Raw genomic sequence first — 24,237 nt, 5'->3', positions numbered from 1 at the left:
AATAAAGTAGAATTGACATGCAAATACTTTTCATAATCACAGAGAAACAAGGCATAGGATACAGGAGTTGAAAACATGTCAAACTTTCCAACAAGGAGAAGAACGATAGCATTTTGGAAACTGTATCAATGAGCTTAGTGTCAACCCCACGCAGTTCTAGAAAGGATTACTTAATGGGTTGTTGAGAAGTAATAAACAAGAAAGCAATAACTGTGAGGAACTACTATTAATATGTTTTAATACTTTATAAATTCCTTTTAAAATAAAAGTTCTAAATTGGTATCAGAAAAATGCCACGCACATATTGATTGTTGATTTCAGCAAGATCCCTGATATACTTCATGCAATCCTCATGGCTATTACTTGAGTTAAAGAGATTTGTAGTTCATTAACCAACTATTTTGAAATAATGATGATTGCTGGACCCATGTGAACTTGGAATGGAGACTGTATTGCTCTATCATGAATCTCTAACTATGACACTATGTTCAACTTTACTAATGACGTCAGATACAAAAGTCATAAATACTTATATTTTCTAAGTATTTTACACTTGTAAAGTATAGGGAGGACATGAAGGTGGGAAAGCTATAAAGCACGTTAAATAACAGAATCAATCTTTAGAAGAATGTTGATATACTCGAACACTGACCATATAACAAATATGACACATTAAAGGGACAACTGTAATCTCAAGCCTAGCATTTAGTTTACAAAATCGGTTGGACAAAAATAAATACGTGAAGGCTTAATAAGCAGCTCACGGACAGGAGGTCTGACAGACACAGGTGTGACATTATGGTTTCAAAAAATTAATGTGATCTTTGGCTACACTGATAGAAATAAAGTGCACATGAAGGAAAAACATTTCATTGTTTTCTGTTCTAATAAGATCACATCGGTGGACTCTAATGTTCAGATTAAGGCGACAGACGTTGGGAAGGAGAAAGGCAAGTTAGAAAGTGCACAGATACGGCAACTGGGATGCGAGAGTGTTTGAAATCTGTGGAATGCTTCAAGGTACATAACCTGGATCAAGGCATACGTAAATGTATCAATCGCCTCTTTTTCCTTTTTGTATTTCTGACCCTTGGATACCTGGAGCTTTGCTGACCCTGGACAGACTGCCTCTCCCAGGGCGGGCAATTCCCAGAGACAGCAAACACCTTCCAGAAAGCAAACTCCTCAAATGCAAAACAACCAACTCAGAGCTCCTACCCTTGACCCCTTCTTTATCAGACTCTCACAGCCTGAGCAACTGAGCCTGCTCTGATGGCCCCAGGGCCATGTCCCAGACGACCAGAGACAGCCTCGTGCCTCAGAGCTCACTGAAATCATTCCCAGCAGGCAATCCCAGGCCTGCTTTCCTGCAGACACACACAGCCAAGCCCACATTGTCCTCTGCTTTCTGAGCAACCCAGTGTTCCTGCAGGTGGCCCTGCGTGATGGGACAAGCCCCCTCCTCTCAGGGACTGTGAGTAACAAACCATCCTTTTAATATCGGTTGTCTCCCGATCTGCTGAATTTACCGTATCTGAGTAATCAGGAAATCTACTTTGAAGCCAGCAACGATAGACTCGTAAGAGCTAGAAGAAATAAATATCCACTTATATTTTCATCTAACAAACACCTACTATTAGGTAGATACCACGCAACGTTCTGCACACGAACTTACGTGGATTAGAAGAACTCTACTTAAGTGTACAGGACTGCACTCTCTCGGCCACGTCTTTCTTTCTAAATACACTGATTCCAGCCCTTTCTAAATCATAAGTTTGATTCATTATATTCAGGAACAATACTTAAAATATTCCCCAAGCAGCGCGACATGTCCTGGACCAGGCAGACCGTGGCCAGCTGCAGAGCCCGGGCTCGGCGCTGGAGAAGCTTCCGGGCCAGGCTCACCTAGTTGCTGAGGAGTCAGGAGATCTGGGACATCGTGGTGGGGGACCTGAGGTGGCCGTGGGCTTAAGGGTGCAGTGCTGTCACACTTCAGTATTGCGATATCTGCCACGGCCATACCAGCACTCGTAACTTGAATGTTAGCCCCGATAATATATCCCTTCATCTTTTCTTCTGTCATTTGCCCTCTTGAAGTCCCTTCAGCCATGCATTTTTTGAAGCCAATTACAGACCTCACCGTCGTGGCCATCTTGCTCTGCACAGTGGCCAACGTCTCTCTCAAACTGTGCTGCCCGGATGACGCCACAGTGGCCCAGAGTCGCCCCTGCAGCCTGACCCCCACTCTCTACTTCTCCCAGGACCACTAGAATCATACTTTGTGCTCAGTGTCAACAAAACGAAAATCTCACATGCCTTTTTATAAAGTGCTTCACTGAAATAAAAGGGATAGTATTCATTCATTCTCTAGCTGGTAAGCAAACTGATTAAAAGATTATCATATATTCCTTAAGCCAGCAAGTCTTTCAATATATTTTAAATTACATTTTGATACTATAATCTTTATTTTTATATTGGAAAAGTTGACATGCTCACTAATCTAAAAAGTTTCACAGCTGACAACAGACATTCCGGCTAATGTAAATTAGCAGGTTCTGCTGAACTTGGAAAAGGGTGAAAAAGACACTGCTTGGAAGAATGATGATAATGCAGTAACAAGCACAATGCTCAGCAAGGATTTCCGTTATCGGGGACCTTGTTCTAGTCCTGCTACCTTTAACAGTATTGTCTGTAACAGTGTTAAGTATCATCCGATATTGGCAAAGAATTCTGTGATAAAAAACCCTACTAATTATTTTATCAAAAATTCAACTACCACCATTTGCTAAAATTTAGGTCCAATTCTTCCATTAAGAGTATATGCTATTGAGAACTTTTTTGTGGTTCAAATAGAATATTTTACTTTTCTAATGATACTTTGTCCTATTTTAAAAACTGTATGATAGATATTTCAAACTGTGCTGGAAGGCTGGGTGCGGTGGTTCACGCCTGTAATCCCAGCACTCTGGGAGGCCGAGGTAGGAGGATCGCTTGAGCTCAGGAGTTCGAGAGCAACCTGAGCAAGAGCGAGATCCCGTCTCTACTGAAAAATAGACAGAAATTATCTGGACAACTAAAAATATATATAGAAAAAATTAGCCAGGCATAGTGACGCATGCCTGTAGTTCCAGCTACTCGGGAGGCTGAGGCAGGAGGATCGCTTGAGCCCAGGAGTTTGAGGCTGCTGTGAGCTGGGCTGACCCCACGGCACTCTAGCCTGGGCAAAAATTGAAGATGGCAGTTTTATGATACTAAATGTAGTGATAATAAAAACAATGGCTGCCATCTATCGAGGCAGCTATGTGCTAATCACTGTTCCCAAATGCTCTGCATAGGATTCTCCTTCATGCTGTCAAGGCTGGGCAGGGACCGGTCTTGGACTCAATCTTTTTTCTTACCTGTCCTCTCCTGACCACCTCCCCCCCAAAATATTGACTAGTCCTGCATTTGATTAAGTATTAAAGAATAAACTTGATCTTATTTCTGAAGGTCCCGTATGATTGTTCTCTACTGCTTCAAGGTCCATAATTTCGGTTGTCAACATGTAGTTACGAATGATACTCCTAAGAAATCTCCTTTTCTTGGCACTTAAGTTAGGAGGTTATGAAGGACCAGACTGTGATTTTGAATTATTCTTTCATTCACCATGTTTTTAGTTGAGAATTTTAAAAAATGTGTATAACTCCTGTGCATACCTCTTCTTATTATATGTACTTTCAAGTATTTACGATTTTTAAAAATATAAACATAAGACTGGCATTCACTGATTCATTTACTCAGGTAATAACAGAGCCTAACAGTGAATGTCACGTTTTTAACTGAACCTGCTTTGAAACGCAATTTTTCGAAGGCCACCAAAACAACAAAGGCAGTAACAACAAAAACCTCTCTCCTCACTTCTCAGTATTTTATCTTTTACCGATGCTTTTTTATTTTTATTCTTACCGGACATACACATTTTTTTTCCTCACACGTCTTTTTCTCCACAGATTGGGAAGAAACTACACAGTAATCCCCCCCATCATCTCTTGCTGATTAACACTGATAACATCAGCAGTCTTAGACTTCTGAAGATGACAGAATTGACTTTTGCTGCACTGAATAGGACTCTTCATTACAAACTGTGGCAGTGTTTACCCAGCTGCATATACTGTTTACTATTCCTGTTTATATTTTTTGGGAAAAAAAGATAAGTCTCCATCTCACAGAAGCTGGCCAACACTATCAAAACATCTTCGCAATATCGGCATGGAGGAGCACCATCCTTGCTTTCGTAACAAAATACCAGTGCATGGCAAAGGTGTGCTTGCAGCAGGCTGTTTATTTTGAGGAGCAGATTGAAGTTAAAATCCCACTTCCGTGAGAACACGTCCCTGGCCATTCCCAATGACAGCGATTTCTTTGAACTGTGGGTTTTGTGTTCATATGGTTTGGTGCTAGGTCTCAGAATATTTCATTTTGCTGGAGAATTTCTTAGGGTGCTTATTTCTCCCTCCCAGTGTAGCAGGAAGCTCCCCCAGCCAGGAGCCACGTCTTAGGAGCTCGGACCCTAACAGCATAACGAATCTATAGCTTGTCAAGTCCCGCAAAGCATTAAGCGTGGCAACAAGCACCCCACACAAACTCAAGAGCCGCACTCCAAAAGGCTGCGACACCAAGATCTTCTTAGTGATCATGCAGAAAGGCTGTTTTACATGTGCCCAAAAGTGCCCAAAGCCTCAAAGAGCTTTTTAATATAAAAACCTTGTCATTTTCCTAATTGGCATATACTCGCGAGTTACTTACTAAGGCGAATTTCTTGTTGAGAATCATCTGCTCCACCAGAGACGACTCGTTGTGGAAGAGGTGGGGCTGCATGTGGCTCCACATGTGCGGAAACCACCAGAACTCCTCCACGGACCCTAGCAGACAGTCGTCCCCTTCATCTTCCTCTGCAGTCCCTTCGGGGGAAAAGATCGTTCAGTTAATTCCTGCTACACTCATCTGTCCGTTAGCTATCTGTCCACCCTGACACACGTGTTCAGAGGACGACATTCCTACCATCTTACACACGTACGAGGGGAGGGTACAAGTTCCCCACCCCTGACTTTTAACAGCGAACAGAACTTGTGCAGGTTTCTTTTGAATTTGAAGACACAGATCAAAACAAAAACACTGACAGCAACTCAAAGCACACAGGGTGTTCGTAAGTAGCTCCTTTTGTGCAGATGTCATAAGTCTTAAGACCGGTTTGAACTGTTTTAAGCTGCCTCGGCTGCCTTGGTCCCCTTTAATTAATGGTCACACTGAAGTCCCCATCTAATGGGGCGTGCCGTGCATGCTGAGCCTGTGTCGCACGGAAATGCACAACGACGCGGAGAGAGAGCTCGGCATCACCGGCCAGAAAGAGATTTAAGGCTCCACAAACAGCCAGGCAGGGCGGGTCTCACTCTCAGGACACCTGCCGACGCCCGGGGGTGACGAGAGCCCTCGTAAGCCGCCTCTAATACACTCATCCCCCCCCACCCTGCCAAGGCGGATTGGTCTGGGCCATTTTTTTGGTCTGTCGGCACCAGCTCAGTTTGGGGGGCAGTTTTTCTACACCGTTCTGGGATTTTCCCGAAATAACATATAAGGCTTTGAACGTGAAATGTAGCAAAGGAAAATCTATCTGTTAGTTAGGGAGCAACCTGAGATTGCGACAAAACTCTTTTAAAAGCTGTTAAACGTGAGCCGTGGACATGAAATCACTGCAAGATGCAAATACGCAACCATTCCCAAGCATCAGAGCTCTCAGCCGTTAGCACCTCTGTGCAATTCGCAGTTCAGAGAGAGTGGGGGCAGCGGTAGGAGATGTAACTGAGGAAATGGGTATTGCAGCCTCAGTAGCCGGTCATTTTGACATCAGCTGTCTACAGAGTCACAACAAAATAATTCTTTATTTTATTTGAGTCCCTCCATAGGTCTGAGAAGAAGCTACTCAGTGTTTGGTGAAAAACTAAGGCGTAAGAAGGAGAAAAGAAGGAAATGTAGAAAATTAGAGAAAATTGAAGGAAAGAAAGGGGAAACAGAGGAAAGTCATGGGAAGAATCTGAGAAGTGGCAAAGTCACATGAGACCCTGGCAAAGTCACAGTAGACCCCCACACTGCTCCTTGGCGGTGCTCACGTTCCACATGCTTGTCCCTTCTCTTGAGCTGTCGGAACAGACTTGCCATCGTGCAACTCCTGTTTGCTTGAGAGTCAGCCCTGCTGTCGTGGCTCTGAGTTTTGACATCTGGGCTCATTTTATTTCCTCCATTTTCCAAGACCTGCAGTTCGGCTGAGTGTGGGGAAATTCACGGTTCAGGTTCTCTTAACTCACGAGAGGGGCTAGGAGTCTCCTCCTGTCCTGCCAGGAACAGCTTCTTGACCAATGCACAAAGCGAAAGCAGCGTGAGGTGCTCACCACCGTCCTGGCTTATTGTGACACCAATCAGCCCAAATTATGCAGCTGCACTTGAACTTCAGTCGGAGCGCTGAGTCCGGTCAGCTGCTGGGGCAGCGGGTTCTTCCCCTGACACCCCTTTGCATGGAGAAAACCTCCTCGTATTTCCAACAGCAGCTCTGATGGTTTGATCAGGGCCCCGCAGGCTAAAGACGGAGGAGGGACTCCTGCCCTGGGCCAGCCACGGGGCCGGGTTCCCGGTCCCGCTGCTCTTTCATTCGTCACCCAGGAGAAGGGGGGCAGGGCCTGCTGGCAGGATAAGACTCAGGTCCTGCGGTTTACTGGGTGCTAAAAACGATTTAGCAGAGATAAAGGTGCAGTAGGAAGCTTCTTGGCCATTCTGATTTAAACAGGAGGAGCAAATACTGAGTGACGTAGAAGGAGTGGAATAATGTCATCTTTCAACGAGGACAGTGTCCAATTTCACTGTCACATGCTTACAAACTCACGCAAATGAAGGAGCGTTTGCGCCCTACATATAAACATTATACCGAAATTAAAGATTACACGTTTAATCTGTTTGCTTTATTTCTTCCTCTTCATCATAGACTCAGGTCACCATTCTCGTGGGAGAAGTACAGCCTTCGGGTCAGAAGTTGTTTCTAGTTTATTTGTAGGTTCCAACACGTGTGAGTTGTGCGATCGTGCCCAAGTCACGTAACCCCTTTAGGGTCAGCATTCACGCAGGTCAAGAGGGACATGGTGACACTCACTCCACTGTCTGGAGGAAGCGTGTGGTTGTGACACGCAGTGGGTAGCCTACAACGCCGCTTCCTTTTCCTGCTGTGCTTCCAGCTGCCACTCTCCTATGTTCCCTCGCTCGTCTCCTTGAGTTTTCTCTTCTTTTCCCTCCACTGTCACACCACACGCAGGGAGGGGCAGCTCTACCTGAGTATTAGGTGGCAGGGGGACGCTGTGTTCCAGAACTGACCAGGCCGTCCCATCCGCACGTGAGCCTGACTGACGAGTCGCCGACAGGAAGCATTCTCGGGGCTTCTGAGTGGTCACCGTGCAGCCCAGGGAATCTTCTAGAGAGAAACGCAAAGGAGCAGGAAGCCGGATTCAGGGGTTCAGAACCTCCGATGACCCCAGTCACGGCAGGATCGTGGGTCCTGCTACAGTTTGTGACTGGCGATGCTGTGACATGAGGATGCTGTCATTTGGTTTGCCCACAGCTAAGCATCTCTGCTGACTTATATCCAACCAGACACTCTCCCGCTCCCTGACATTTCGTATGTCTCCAGGACACGCAGTAGGCCCGTCATTTGTCGCAGTTTCGCTTTCTTGCGCTTCTCTCGGTTTCTGGGAAGTCGATCCGTTCCTGACGCCCCCACCCCGACCCCCCTCAATGTGAGTGGGGTAAACCGAGCTGAGACTCCCCAGCGGACGAGACGTCTCCCCTCCTGCTGCTTTTCAGCTCTGTTCTCTGCCACCTCTAACCCCTATTTTTCCCTGCGTCTTTCCTGTCATCTTTCACTTATTCACTATTCTAGTTGGCCTTTTCTCCAAGTTTATTGATCAGAACAGAGCAACAGAACGCAAGGTTCTTTTGCAAAGACAGCTCTGGCGTTTGCTGTTCCCTGTCAAAGATCACGGTGAAATCTGTCGTTAACATATTCACACATGTGACTCATGCAAGAGGGCTGTCTGCTTTCTGCAAGGTTTATATCCATTCATAGTGGGCATAATTGTATGTTTTTTCTTGTCTCTTTATAGCCCTGTTTTATCTGATTTCCTTTAATGCTACTTTGGGGATGTTTTATGTCAGAATTAATTATACTGAGAACAGGTGTCTGTTGCTTATTAAACACTATGAGAAAAAGAAGTTGATGTAGCTGGTCACGGTTGGATTGTCCTGGTCTCTCGTCACCCTTTTATTTCCCCAGTTTTGCCCATTTTTGTCAGAACCAGAGGAAGAGAGAAGAACAAGAAGTCAAATTCCTCAATCCTAAGTGCCATTTCTTAAGTTGTCATAGAACTATGCTGAAACTCCATAAAGTTATTGCAAATTATAATTTATTATATATTTATTTAAATAAGTTGTCTCTGCAGTATTTTATCTGTAGTATTTCCTACTCGGATATTATATTAAAAACCGTCATTGACTGAGACTTTACCTTGTGTGAAGCATTGTGTTCCGTAATTTACAAACATCGTCTCATTTAATTCTCACAACCACCTTACAAGGTAAGGGCCACTGCTAACCTCCTTTTACAGATAAGGAAGTTGGTATGTGGAGAGAGGTGAGGTAACTTGTCCCATGTCACTGACAGGTTTGAGACAGAACCCGAATTCTAACTCAGATTGAGCAACTCCAAGTTCAGGGCCCTTAACTATCATTCACTGACCAAATGTGGAGTCTAGAAATAAGATCAGCATTTACTAATTCAACATAACATTGCTTTTCACATCGTTAAGCAATTCTGTGATGTAATTAGAATTTGCAGATATTGCTGGTTCTCAGTGATTTGGGGAAATGTATGAAGGTAACAAACCTATAGATAAGGAGAATCTTTTGCCATTCGGCTCCCCTAATCAAGGCTTGCCAATTAAGCAATAAAAATCCAATTTTTCTAAAGCAATGCATACGAATTTGGCTCCGATTTAGGATTAAGGCTTTTTTTTTTCCTTCAGAATATTACAGGGGTACAAATGTTTTGGTTACAAGCATTGCTTTTGTACAGTTTGAGTCAATGTTCTGAGTGGCCCACTGCCCAGCTGGTGAACATTGTACCTGTTAGGTGTGATTTCACCCATCCCTCCCTTCCCCCTCCCACTTGCCTAATTTTCTTTGAGCTTTACTTCTGTGTGTGCTCATGTGTGCCGATCAGTTAGTACCAATTTAATAGTACATGTGTTTGTTTTTCCATTCTTGTGATATTTCACTTAGGAGAATGGTCTTAAGTTCCATTTGGGTTGTTAAAAAAGCTATTACAAGACTGTTTTTTGACACATAACTAGCTATACGATCTTGGGCCCCTCTTAGTTTTCATGTTCTTATCTAGAATACAAGGTAACATATTTTTTAATTCCTAAGATTCAGTGAAAAGGCACATGAAAAGTGTTTTGCAAAGCACTACAAGAGAACTATGATTTTAATTTTCTTCATGTCTTTATTTCTCACAAAAATGCCCATACCCTTCAAAGATTAAAATAAGTCCAATAAGATCAAGCTCTTTCCTGAAATACAGTCTTACTATTATGAGTGTTGCTTTTTTCCTTCCCTTCAAGACTGAGTAAAATGGATAGAATTTGTAATAGAAAAATAAATTATTTAGAAAGGAAACCAATTCAGTTAAACTTTATAATATTTAATGTTTGAAAGATTGTGTATTAAATTTTATATCTGTTCCCACTGAAAAATGATTTTACTGGTCTTAGGCAATCCTGGGTACAGTTTTGTGGAAGCTTTCGTGTTACACGCAGATAACAAGACCGCTTTAAACCCTGGCCTCAGCTTCCTCCTGTGTTGTACTTTCCCTGGATTAGAGAGAGGGTACTCCTGTTATGCTCTGTGGAAGTGTCCAATCAAAGAAAGAGAAAAAATCTTTCAGATACGAGAAGGAAGGGCGTGGATTTGCTACAGTCATTCTTCAGCATTCAATATTGGACAAAAAATAATAAAGGATGTCAAAGAATCTAAGATCATCACTCTGAAACTAGGGTGTGTTTAGAAAAGATTATGGACAATATTTTATTTCCTTAAGCTCTTGGGGCTCCCCATTGTGAAATTTAGTGGTGCTGTGGGTCTAATCTTGCTAAAAAGATAAATGGAACATCTGCATATAAAGAGAAAGATCTTACTTCATATAGCTGTGCCAAGATGGCAGAACTTTCCTGTAAGCAAGGGATTTAGAATAGATGGCTAATTGTGTTTTCATTTTTGATGTTACGATAAGGACAGTAATTCATTCAATCATAAAACAAAGTTAAACCATGATCATGAGGCTCCCATTTGTTAATATTTAAAACAATCACAGATAAAGTATATTTTATATATTGATCTAAGAAATTTAGGTCAAGAAGGCCTTCAGAGTTTCCTATGCTAAGGTTACCCTTAAAACCTACAAAATTTTCAAATTGAGAACCCAAAATTATACACAGTTGTGTGATTGTACACATCGTATATATTCCACAATTGCATGACATGGAGCATACTAGACTCTGTAACTTCCACAGAAACAAATGGAAATTCATTTACTCTAGAAATGCAATATTACCTCTATCTGAAAATGTAATTACTACTTATGTTATTTATGTGCTTATGGAAATTACAGTGATGTTAGTAGCAGTATAGGCTTACTAATCCCTTAAAGGAACTTATTAAATTCATACAAAATAACTCATGCCCATATCACCAAATTAAAAACATTGAAAAGCATATGCACTCGTAGAAAACTATTTGAAAAACTTGTTCAAATGTTGTAACACTTTAAAAACCACTTATATGTTTATTTATTTAACTAGATCACACATACATGGTACAAAATGTAAAAAGTTCAAAAGCAATGTAGTAAAAAGTAACTCTTCTTTTCACTTCTGTTGTTTAATTCTCAAATTCTCTTCTTCACAGATACTCATTCATACCAGTTTATTATGAATCCTTTCAGAGCTATCCTATCTGTATTACTAGCTATGTGACTGTGGCAAATTACTTAAATACTCTATAACTCAGTTTTCCAAGCTATAAAATAAGTTAAGAAGACTACTATATCCAGAGTTGTGTAGATTTCACCCCTCCTTTATTTTTATAGAAATGGTAGCATGTTATAATGACTGTACTGTACCTTGATTTTTCAAAGTACTTCTCAAGAGCTTATTCCTGATCAGTAACATTCAAAATTGTTTCTGTCTTTTTAATGACGGCAGAGTATTCCATCATATGGATACACCATTATATGTAATCTTTTTTTTTTTAACTTCTAAAAATGCAACTGATTCATTCCATCATGAAATTGATGAAATTGTGTTCAGTTGTCCTCAGGCAAGTCAAAATATATTAGATTGTATTACTTATTTTTGGGAAAGAAACTTTTTAATTATTCTCGATATTTAAAGTGATTTCTTTTCACAACACAACATGGTCAAATTTTATTCTTTTACCTTTTTCCATGTAAATACTGATAGTTAAAATAAAGATGGTTTTAACTTCACTAAACCATTTGTTCATTAATTCAATTTTAAACAGACATTGTTCTAGTTGCTGATGTTGTGGCAGTAGGAGCCTTGTGAAGTGCTCATTTTAGCAACGGAAGAGAGACAGCAGATAAATAACTTAACAACAGAGTGCCTTCAACACTGACTCATGGTAAAACTTAGTAATCTAGGAATAGAAAGGAGCTTCCTTAAGCTAAGGAAGAGTAGCTACAAAATAGTCCATTGACAAAATTCCCCTTGAGAACAGGAACAAATCTACTGAAAGATTTCCCCCAGGGTCAGGAGCAAGATATGAATGCCACCAGAACTGCCTTTATTTAATACTGTCCCGGAGATCTGAGCCAGTGCAATCAGCAAGAAAAAAGAAACAAAATTTATAAGGCTTGGAAAGGAAGAAATAAAATTGCCACTATTCAAAATTACATGATTGTACTGGGAGAGAATGCAAAAGATTTAAACTATAGAATTAATAACTGACTGTAATAAAGTTGCTAGACATAAGATCAATACACCAAATCAATTTTATTTTTATATGCCATCAACAAAGGAATAGAAAATGAAATAAAAAACAAGACACCATTTACTACTGCAAAAAAAAAAAATCCTACGGGCAGTAAAACTCAGAGGAAATCAAGCAGAGGGACTGGGGAGGAGGGGGTGGGTGAAAACCTACCTAACGGTACAATGAACACTGTCTGGGTGATGGGCACACTTATAACCCTGACTCGAGCATAACAAAATCGACACATGTAACGAAAAACATTAGTACCCCTGTAATATTTTGAAAAAAAAAATCATAAGGAATAAGTCTAAAAACTATAAGGTTGAGAACTATTCAAAATAAGCCAAAGACTGGAAACAACTCAACCATCTCAGTAGAATGGAATGGATAAAGAAATTTTGTATGGTCAAACAGTGGAATACTATACAGCAATAAAAACGAAAGAACTACAGCCTATAACAACAGTATCTATGAAATCAAAATAGTGTTGAACCAAACAAGCTGGAAATGGATGAGTCCATATTGTGTGAGTCCTTTTACAGACATCTCAAAGCCAGGCAAAACTGAGTCATGAGATTAGAAGCCAAGACAGTGGTTTTCTCTGAAGGAAGCCAGAGACCGTGAGGGGCCCAAGGAGGAGGGATCTGGTAGGATATTCGTTCTTTCTTTTTTAAAAATTCTTTTGCATGGAGTCTTGCTATGTTGCCCAGGCTGGTCTCAAACTCCTGGCCTCAAGTGATCCTCCCTCCTTGGCCTCTCAAACTGCTGAGATTACAGGCATGAGCCTTTGCGCCTGGCCTCTTTCTTGATCTGCCTATAGGTTACACAGCTCTGTAAACTTTGTGAAAACTCACTGAACATTACACTTACTATTAATATTTATGCACTTTTATATACGTAAATTATAGTTCAATAAAAATGTAAGTCCATTAGATAATTCCATAAACTTTCAAACCATCAACATTTTCCAAATTTTAAAAAAACAGCATGTAATAAATGGAGTTGAATGATATGAAGAAAAAGTAGGGGAGGGACATAGGGAAGGTAGGAAGGTGGGAGGGGTGTGTAATTTTATATAGAGTGGTCAGAGAGGCCTTATAAAAACCGTTAATCCCCATTTCTTACCTGTGTGGTAAAATTTCCCTGAAAATCCCAGGTTGAAGGTAAAATTTGTGATTTGTGCACGCAAAAGATTCTGAGTATCAAGCAGGGCCTGAAACATAGAATTTAAAAAATATATGAGGTAAAGAATGACACTGAAAAGTTTTAAAAAGATACTTTTCTCTTGTGTTCAGAGGATAAAATCACTCCTTTGTACATGAGAAAATTAAATGATGGAAAGTAGTTTATCACTTTAAAACTAGAGAGATACGTTAGAGATTACATAAAACACAAACATATATTTATCCTTTGGCTTGCAATAAACCAGCACAAAGTGTCATCTAGAAAAAGGAAGTTAAAGGAGTTTATTTTGCATGTGTCAAAGGAACTAGTATCTAGTACATAAACGACATCCCTTTTTTTACCTGTCAGGGACTCAGATCACCAAGGGTCAAATGGACCCTCATTCAAAGCGAAGTTATGTAAGATCATACTTTGAAAGACACATTGTTATTTCTCAGATATGTCTTCGGTCTTCAAAATACAAATCTGAGATTCCCAGATGACAGTGATTGTTATTCAAAAGTGGGTATCCTGGTAAAGTAGATCTCTCATTTTCCCTTTCATTAAAAAAACAGGGGCCGGGCGCGGTGGCTCATGCCTGTAATCCTAGCACTCTGGGAGGCTGAGGTGGGTGGATCACTCAAGGTCAGGAGTTCAAGACCAGCCTGAGCCAGAGCGAGACCCCCGTCTCTACTAAAAATAGAAAGAAATTATCTGGCCAACTAAAAATGTATAGAAAAAATTAGCCGGGCATGGTGGCGCATGCCTGTAGTCCCAGCTACTCGGGAGGCTGAGGCAGGAGGATCGCTTGAGCCCAGGAGTTGGAGGTTGCTGTGAGCTAGGCTGACACCATGGCACTCTAGCCAGGGCAATAGAGCGAGACTCTGTCTCAAAAAAAAGAAGACCACAGGGCCCAGGAAAGAGAAAGGATTCCAAAGACCTCCATCCTCCCTCATCAGAGAGAGGCAGGGAATCTGCCCACACACACAGCTCACCACTGCTACAGCCTACAAACAACTAGCAACTGAGAAAACCACCGCACTAAGGGTATCTACAATCAAGGCATCCATGCAGAATCTAGGCCACCATCAAAGCACCCACAAGCAAAGCCAAAGGGTCTTACCCAACCTATGCTACAGACACACCCTTACGAGTGAGGGGGGAAAAAGGCCCCATGAAAACAGAAAATCCAAAACCAAGAAGCAACAGCTGCTCCAGATGAGAAGCAACCCCAGAAGTATGAAAAATCAGAGTGAAAGGACCCCCCCAAAAGGGAACACCAGCTCTCCAGCAATGAATATCAAACAAGATGAAAACAGTCAAATGACCGATAAAGCATTCCAAATATGGATTGTAAGGAAGCTCAATGAAATCCAAAAGAAAATGGAAAACCAACAAAGAAACCAGAAACACAATGCAGGAAATGAATGAAAAATTTACAAAAGAGATAGACCCGTTAAGAAAAGAGTTAGACAGGGTCTTCTCCACTCGCGGAGACAGACCCATTTCTGCGTAGGAAACGTACTTTTGCTTCGCACCCTTAAACTTCATTGCAGTGAATTCTTCACGCAGACTTGCTGAGTGTCTGTCATCTCGCCAAGGTGTGGGCCAAGGCTTGCGAGTCCTCCAAGCCAGGAGCCCAAGACCGGGGACAACGCTTCAAAGTCCCGCCCTGGACTGGACCGTGGCAGGGCTGTCCATTCCATGTTGGAATGAGCCCCTCAACTTTCCATAAATGCCTCAAAAACAGATTTCCCAAAGCAGAACCAAACGTTAGCTTTCAGTTACTCTCAGACCTCAAATCAAATGCAGAATTGCTCCAGGCCCTCCCAGCCCGGTCAGCAGGGCTGTGCACGTTATGTAGGTGCAGGTGTACGTGCAGGTGTTTAAACGGCTTCCTATTCCTAATCGGGAATGAAGGGGCATCGTAAGACAATGTCATGAAGATCAGCTGGTCCCTTGCCATGGTCGCCCCCTGGGCTAGGAGCTTTAATCACTCGTGGTGGGTGGCAGGTGGTCTTGTCCTGCTGGTCCTCTAACCCTCTGTGCCTTTTCCTATCACGCGTGCTCTGTGAGTCACGACAGGGGTGACATTGACCCCCAGGATGGAGCAAGTTTTCCAGACTATTCTTCTTTTACTAGATTTTCTTTGATAGTTATCACCTTGTTCTCAAAGTTTACGTCCTGCTTTCCAATCTGCTCAAGATCATAATGCGCTCCTGGTTTCACCAAGCCCTCCTCGTTCTCAGTTTATCGCCTTTTATAAAATACCTTGTCGCGGACCTTTCATTTGGGAAGAAGCTGGGGACAGACGGAGACGCTATGAGAAGCTGGTGTGAGGGGCTCGGATACACACAGGCGAAACATAAACTTCAGAGTTTTAGTCTTTGAAATAACTAAGCTGAGTATCTAGGATCACGTTTGTTTACTCGGTGACCTCAGACCGTTCTCAGCGTTATTTCTAACAATAAATCACATGTTGGCGGGAGAAAAGGGCGGACGAGCGGCGCCTCCGGCTCGCGGCTCCCCCGGAAGCAGGTGACGAGCGCGACGGCGACACGCCAGGGTGTCGCTCACTCTGACCACGGCGTCGCGGGACAAGTGGGACACGCAGCGCAGGACAGAGGTGACGACGGGGCGATACAGTCACAGAGACCGGAAGTGGGAGAAACGCCAGAGAACAGAGCAGGGAGGGCCACGGCCCGGCCGGCGCGCGACAATGGGACCCGCAGGGGGACCCGCCCCCACCTCCCACACAGGGACACACCTGAGGCCGCTGGGACGCAGCTCTGTGGGGAGGACGCGGCGGGGCCACACTGGCCTCTCGGCTGCGCGGTGCGGGGACCCACCGGGCAGGGACGCACGGGGCGGAACAGCGACTTCCGGCGGCCGGACAGGGCGGAGCAGCGACTTCCGGGGGAAGGACCGGGCCGAGCAGTGAGTTCCGGCGGCCGCAGGAGCCCGGGGACGGCGCCCCCTGGCGGTCGGCGGGCACGGCGCAGGGGAGGGGGACGCCGCGCGCTCGGCCCTCGGGACCCCCCGCTGGGGGCGGGCCCGAGACAGCGCGACCTCTGCCCCGTGCGTGTGAACCCGCGGGACCCGGTGCAGGGAAAACAGTCTGTGGCCTGTCCGTCGCCCGCCTGGCTGGCCCCAACGCCCGCGCTCCAGGGCCGGTCGCCGCCAGCCGTAGGGCCCCCGGGTCCCCCCGGGTCGGAGGTCCTGCTCGGTGGCCCCGGTTTCCGACCGCACCGCCCCGGCCCTGGGCTCTCGGGCCCCGAACCCGCCCTTCGGGTCAGGTCGGCCTGCGGTCCACGTGCTCCCGCGCAACCGGGCAGTCTGCCGCGCACTCGAGGCCAGAGACTGCTGCCACCAGCGAGGACGCCAGGCTTCCTGTCCCCCCCAGGGCGCCTCCCATCCCCCCCAGGGCGCCTCCCACCCCCCCAGGGCGCCTCCCATCCCCCCCAGGGCGCCTCCCATCCCCCCAGGACACCTCCCACCCCACTGACCGAGTCAGACACCATCAGCCCCCCGCTGCTTCTGCAATGACAGCGCTCCCCAGTCCTGCCCTGGGGGCTTTGGCCTGTGCGTCCCCAGGCAGACATGGCTCAACTCCAACCTGGACTGCAGGAGCCACGGGGGGGGGGGCGGTGGGTCCCGGGGTGTTTGTTCCGTGTGACTTCAGGGCCTGGTCATTCCAGTGGACTGTGTCCCAGAGAGAGGGGTGGGGACAACCAGAGGGTGGACTTTCCTCTACCCTGACTCTTTGTCTCCCCTCCCCCTCCCATGGCTACAGAGAGATAACTGAGCCAGCCCACAGAGGCTTCCACAGGGAGGGGGGCTCACAACTCCCCTTTTGGGGTCCTGCACTGGACCGAGGGGTGATTGCACTGGACGCCCCCTGCTCGCCAGCCCCTCCCTGCTGCCGCTTAGCTGGCAGCCCCATTAGAACAAGACAGGCCCAGAGGCAGAGAGACATGGGGTCACGGGACCAGCGTTCTTCTCCCTGGCATGGTCAGGGATTGGTCCCCGGGGTCCTGGGGGTGGGCTCCTGGGCTAGATCCCCTACATCCAAGTCTCGGCCACATGGCCCAGGGACACAGAGGGGATATTTGTGACTTAGTCTGGCAAGGTGAGGTTGCCTGTGGGGGCAGAACAAGGGGGAGAGAGAAATGTGGGTCCTAGCTATGGTGAGCTAGGGGGGCACCCGTCCTCCCACGGGGGGGGGGCGCTGCACTCCCAGCTCAGGCTGGGACCCTGACCAGGGAACCTCCTTGCCTGCATCACAGTCATTGAAAAGCTTGGCTGACTTGAGGCCTGACCTGCAGGCAGAGGACCGGGAGAAACTGAGAAACAGGGGAGGCTTGAAAGGAGTGAGACCTGCTCCAGACCACCAGACTGCGGGTCTCAGATAGTCCCACCTCCACACGCAGATACTTTGGCTAAGTGGGGCCACTTCAGCCACACCTGTCCAGCTTAGCCCTTTAACCTCTGCATATCCCTTGCCAGCATTCGTGGGGCTGGAGGACAGGTTCATCCAACCTAATCCCGCCCACCCTCATTCCCTCGCCTGCAGCTGCTGTGGTGGTGAATAAAAGACGCACCTGGAAGTACCAGGGCCCCACCTACCACCAAGGGCATGAGGGGGCTTCTCCAGCAGAACTAGAGCTGGTCACAGGAGCGAAAAACAACAGTGCAGCTTGTTCCCTCCAGCAAACAGCACATACTGACAGGGAGGTTAATTTGCACACCTGTTACAGCATTTACTGACTCAATCATAGAGCGTGTGGTTGATTCTCACCCACAAGCATCACCTGCTGACTCAGAAATTAATCTGGGTGCGCCATTATTTAAACAAAAGTAAATCCACAAGTAAGAAGCAATATCTACTCCAGATGAGAAGGAACGAGTGAAAGAGCTCTGGAATTATGAAGAATCAGAGAAAAACGTCATCACCAAAAGGGAATACCAGCTCCCTAGCTATGGATACCAACCAAAAGCAGAATGTTGAAATGACAGAGAAAGAATTTTGAACGTGGATTGTAAGAAAGCTTAATGAAATACAAGATAAAATAGAAACCCAGCACAAAGAAACCACTAAAACAATGCAGGAGAGGAATGAAAAATTCACTAATAAAATTGAGATATTAAAGAAAAATCAAACAGAACTCCTGGAAATGAAAGATTCATCATTCAAGGAATTACAAAACAGTGGAAAGCCTTAAGAACAGGTTAGATCAGGCAGAAGAAAGAATCTCAGAGCTTGAAGAGAACAACTTCTGATTAAATAAATGGGTCACAGAGACAGAGCAGAGATATATGAGGAAGAACCAAGGCTTACAAGAAATATCGGATTATGTAAAGAGGCCTAGCATAAGAATCATAGGCATCCCTGATGGTGAAGAAGAAAATACACAAGGGTTGAATAATATATTTGAGTGAATAATTGAGGAAAATTTCCCTGGCCTTGCTAGAAATCTAGACATCTAGGTATAAGAAGCTCATAGGACTCTCGGGAGATTCATCACAAAGAGAAATGCACTATGACACATAGTTATCAGAATGGCCAAAATAAACATGAAAGAGACACTCCTATGAGCAGCAGGAACTTACAAAGGAAAACCCATTAGACTAACTGCCGACTTTTCAACTGAGACCCTGTAAGCCAGAAGGGATTGGGGTCTCATTCTCAGTCTTCTCAAATAGAATAATGCCCAGCCTAGAATTTTGTATCCTGCAAAACTGAATTTCATATATGAGGGGGAAATAGAGTATTTCTCAGACAAGCAAACACTGAGGGAATGCACCAAGACGAGACCTGCCCTCCAGGAACTACTCAGAACTGCATTATTCACAGATCAGCACAGTAAATACTTACCAATGTAAAATCACCCAAAAGCTAAAGGTCAAAGGCCAGATACCCCAATGGCTCAAGAGATAAAGCAACAAAGTTCAACCCAATAGGATGATCAGAAATCCACCCCATTTATCAATTCTTTCACAATAAATGTGAATGGCTTGAACTGCCCACTGAAGAGACATAGTTGGCCAAATGGATACATATACACAAGTCAAGTATGTGCTGTCTAGAAAACACATCTAACACACAAGGACACATCCAGACTCAAGGTGAAGGTATGGAAAACAACATTCCATGCTAATGGAAACCAAAAGAAAGCTGGTGTTAGCAATACTCATATCAGATAACTTAGTTGTCAAATCCACAAAAGCAATGAAAGATAAAGATAGTCATTATATAATGGTAAAGGGAACAATTCAACAAGAAGACATAACAATCTTAAATATTAACACACCTAACATAGAAGCATCCAGATTCATAAAGCAAATCCTACTTGATCTAAACAAAATGATAGACAGCAGCACCATAATAGTGGAGGACTTCAACACCAAGCTGACAGAATTGGGCAGATCCTCCAAACAGAAAATAAACAAGGAAACAAAGGACTTAAATAGAACCCTAGAACATATGGACCAAACAGACATTTTCAGAACATTCTACCCCAAAATGACCAAGTATACATTCTTCTCTTCAGCTCATGTGACATTCTCCAAGATTGATCACATGCTAGGCCAAAAATCATGCCTCAACAAATTTTAAAAAATAGAAATTATACCATGCATCTTTTCAGACCACAGTGGCATAAAAGTAGAAATCAACTCCAACAGAAATACTCATCTCTACACAAAGTCATGTAAACTAAATAACCTACTGCTGAATGACTGGCAAATCAAGGAGGAAATTAAGATGGAAACCAAAAGAGTTTTTGAACTAAATGATAATGGGGGCATAGGTTATCAAAATCTGTGGCATATAGCTAAAGCAGTCCTGGGAAGAAAATTCATAGCCATAAAATGCCTATATCCAAAAGACAGAAAGATCACAAATCAACAATCTAATGAATCGTCTCAAAGATCTGGAAAAAGATGAGAAAACCAATCTCAAACTGAGCAGAAGAAAAAATAATGAAGATCAGGGCAGAACTAAATGAAATTGACAATAAAAGAACTATACGGAAGATCACTAAAATAAAAAGTTGGTTCTTTGAAAAGATAAACAAAATTGACACACCTCTCACTAGATTAACCAGAAGCAGAAAAGAAAGGACTCAAATAAGCTCAATTAGGAATGAAAAAGGAGAGATTACAATGGATACCACAGAAATACAAAATATCATCTCTGCATACTATAAAAATCTTTATGCACATAAATTTGAAAATGAGGAGGAAATAGACAAATTCTTAGAAACACACAGCCTCCCTGGGCTCAATCAGGAAGACACAGAATTCCTGAACAGACCAATATGAAGTACTGAAATTGAAGTAGTAATAAGAAATCTTCCTAAAAAAAAATTCCCGGACCAGATGGTTTCACACCCAAATTCTACCAGACCTACAAAGAAGAACTGGTGCCTATCCTGCTGAAATTATTCCACAACATTGAGAAGGAAGGAATCCTCCCCAACACATTTTATGAAGCCAATATCACCCTGATTCCAAAGCCAGGAAAGGACACACACAAAAAGAAAACCACAGACCAATATTCCTCATGAATATAGATGTAAAAATTCTCAATAAAATCCTAGCAAATGGAATTCAGCTGCTCATCAAAAAAATAATCCATCACGATCAAGTGGGCTTCATCCCAGAGATGTAGGGATGGTTCAACATATGTAAATCCATAAACGTAATTCATCACATAAATAGAAGTAAAAGCAAAGACCACATGGTCCTCTCAATAGATGCAAAAAAAGCATTTGACAAAATTCAGCACCCTTTTATAATAAGAATGCTTAACAAAATAATTATAGATGGTGCTTACCTCAACATTATAAAAGCCATATATGACAAACCCACAGCCCACATCATACTGAATGGGGAAAAATTGAAAATATTCTTGCTTAGAACTGGTCCCAGACAAGGTTGCCCTCTATCACCACTTCTATCCAATATAGTGCTGGAAGTCCTAGCCAGAGCAATCACATAAGAGAAAGAAATTAAGGGCATCCAAACAGGGGCAGAAGAGATCAAACTATCACTCTTTGCAGATGATATAATCTTATATCTAGAAAACCCCAAAGAGTCTCCCAAGAAACTACTGGAATTGATAAATAAGTTCAGCAAAGTATTAGGTTACAAAATCAATGCTACAAATCAGTAGCATCCATATACACCAACAACAGTCAAACTGAGAACCAAATCAAAGATTCAATACCTTTCACAATAGCAACAAAGAAAATAAAATGCCTAACAATATATTTCACTAAGGAGGTGAAGAACCTCTACAGGTTGAATTATAAAATACTGATGAAGGAAATAACAGAGGATGCAAACAGATGGAAAACAATGCCAGGGATTGGCAGAATCAACATTGTTAAAATGTCTATACTACCCAAAGTGATCTACAGATTCAATGCAATCTCTATTAAAATATCAACATCATTTTTCACAGATCTAGAAAAAATAATTCTACACTTTGTATGGAACCAGAAGAGACCCCATATAGCCAAAGTAACCTAAGCAAAAAAAAAAAAAAAAAAAAAAAAACAGACTGAGTAGCAACAATTTACCAGATTTCAAGCTATACCACAAGGCTATAGTAACCAAAACAGCATGGTGCTGGCACAAGAACAGAAGCATAGACCAATGGATGAAGACTGAGAACCCAGACATAAATCCATCCTCATTTAGCCATCTGATTTTTGACAAAGCAAACAAGAAGGTACACACTGGGGAAAGGAATTCCTATGTAATAAATGGTGCTGGGAAAATTGGATAGCCACATGTAGAAGACTGAAACAGGATCCCCACCTCTCACAAAATCAACTCATGATGAATAACAGACTTAAACCTAAGGCAGGAAACCATAAGAAGAGAATGTTGGAAAAACTTTTATAGACAGGAAAAAAACATGAAATAATAAGTTATGTGATGAATGATTGAGGCAAAGAATTTATGAAGAATACCCTAAAAGCAATCACACCACCAACAAAAATAAACAAATGGGACCTGATCAAATTAAAAAGCTTCTGCACAACCAGATAAACTACTATTAGAGCTTACAGACAACCTACAGAATGGGAGAAAATATTTTCATGCTATACATTCAACAGAGGACTAATAACTAGAATCTATATAGAACTCAGGACAATCAGTAAGAAAAAATCAAATAACCCCCTAAAAAGTGGGCAAAGGTCATGAACAGAAACTTTTCAAAAGAAAATAGGCCAATGGCCAAGAAACATATGAAAAAATGTTTAACATCCCTAATCATCAGGGAAATGCAAATCAAAACCACAATGCGGTATCACTTAACTCCAGTGAGAATGGCTTTTATCAAAAATCTCAAAACAACAAATATTGGCATGGATGCATAGAGATACGAACACATACACTTCTGGTGGGACTGCAAACTAGTACAACCTCTGAGAAAAGTAATATGGAGATACCTCAAAGAACTAAAAATAGAACAACCATTTGATCCACAAATCCCACTAGTGGGCATCTACCCAAAAGGAAAAAAGACATTCTATAATAAAGATATCTGCACTCAAATGTTTACAGCAGCACAATTCACAATTGCAAAGATGTGGAAACAACTCAAGTGGCCATCAATACATGAGTGGATTAATAAAATGTGGTATATGTACACCATGGAGTACTACTCAGAAAAACAAAACAAAACAATGGTGATCTAGCACCTCTTATATTAACCTGGATGGAGCTGGAGCCAATTCTAAGTGAAGTATCACGAGAATGGAAAAACAAGCACCACATGTACTCACCATCTACTTGGTAGTCATTGATCAACACTTATGTGCACATTTGAAAGTAACATTCATCGGAGATCAGGCAGGTGGGAGGGGGAGGAGAAGACAGGTGAATTCGCACCTAACAGGTGTGGTGTGCACTGTCTGGGATGGGTATGCTTGTAGCTCTGACTCAGGCAGCACAAATGCAATATATGTAGCCTAAACATTCGTACCCCTGTAAAATTTTTTAAGTGAAAAAAGTCATATGCTTGATTTAAATTTTGAGTTTTAATTGGCAAGGTGACTCTAAAACTGGGAAAACTATTTTATTCTATTAGGCCACCAAATAGTCACTTGCTCTCAGTGACCCAATTCAGATGTAAACCAATGACCGCTCAGCTACTCCAGAGGGAGTGTAGGATAATGCTTATTCCCTAATGAGAAAATTATTTTTTCTGTACAAAGATAACTTCCAAAAAAAGACTAAAATTAAAATGTCGTCAGTGATACAAATTGTCTAGGTTCCGTGAGTTCTATATATATAATATATGACCTATAACTAAGGAAGAGAGAATTTATAAATCTTTGATTTATTTCCAAAATCATATCTTTAGGAGTTCATTTTGTTCATTTCTCTATTAAGTATAGAGCAATGATTTAGAGGAAGTCAAGACTGATTAAGAAACTTTCAAAAGACTTTAAACATGTTCTTTGTCCACAAATGTTTCCAATATCACAAATTCCAAATAGGAGTTAAATTTGCCCTTCCCTGAAACTATGAAAATCAATTGCCTTAGTTGAATAGACCTACAATGACCTATAGTCCTTTTGCTTGTCTTAAGTGGACTCTAATAATAACATCATAATAGAGACAATTAACTCTCCGACTACCAGCAGCAGTCTGGACTTAGAGGCTATGAGTTAATACCTAAACTTCTCACCTGAGGCACAACTGAAGTGTCAAGGAAGTTACTATCTATTTTGTTGTTTATTTTTGTTTGAAAATATGGGTGAAAATATGCACAGTGGCTTAGAAGGTATATTTTAGAAAGGTTCTCCATGAAAACAACAAGTCTTCTTAGTAATTTGAATACAAACATTTTAGAGGTTTAAAAAGTTACCCCAAGTTGACAAAATGTAAATTGCAGTTTGCTTGTTTTATAAGCTTGTTACTACAGATTAT

The 24,237-nt window shown here is 42.7% G+C and overlaps 1 protein-coding gene across 1 annotated transcript in view; it reads right to left on the bottom strand.

The window, feature by feature from the left end:
• Positions 1 to 24,237, bottom strand: part of NDST3 (N-deacetylase and N-sulfotransferase 3) — a 113,919-nt gene that overhangs the window by 60,889 nt on the left and 28,793 nt on the right. The window contains exons 3-4 of the mRNA XM_045537371.1: positions 13,249 to 13,336; positions 4,786 to 4,940 (exon numbers count right to left, since the gene is read on the bottom strand). Coding sequence (XP_045393327.1) covers positions 4,786 to 4,940; positions 13,249 to 13,336 — 243 coding nt within the window. The remainder of the gene's footprint in view (positions 1 to 4,785; positions 4,941 to 13,248; positions 13,337 to 24,237) is intronic.

The sequence above is a fragment of the Lemur catta genome, chromosome 26 (assembly GCF_020740605.2).
Source record: "Lemur catta isolate mLemCat1 chromosome 26, mLemCat1.pri, whole genome shotgun sequence".
Taxonomy (NCBI): domain Eukaryota; kingdom Metazoa; phylum Chordata; class Mammalia; order Primates; family Lemuridae; genus Lemur; species Lemur catta.
This window is presented reverse-complemented; position numbering and strand designations above follow the sequence as displayed.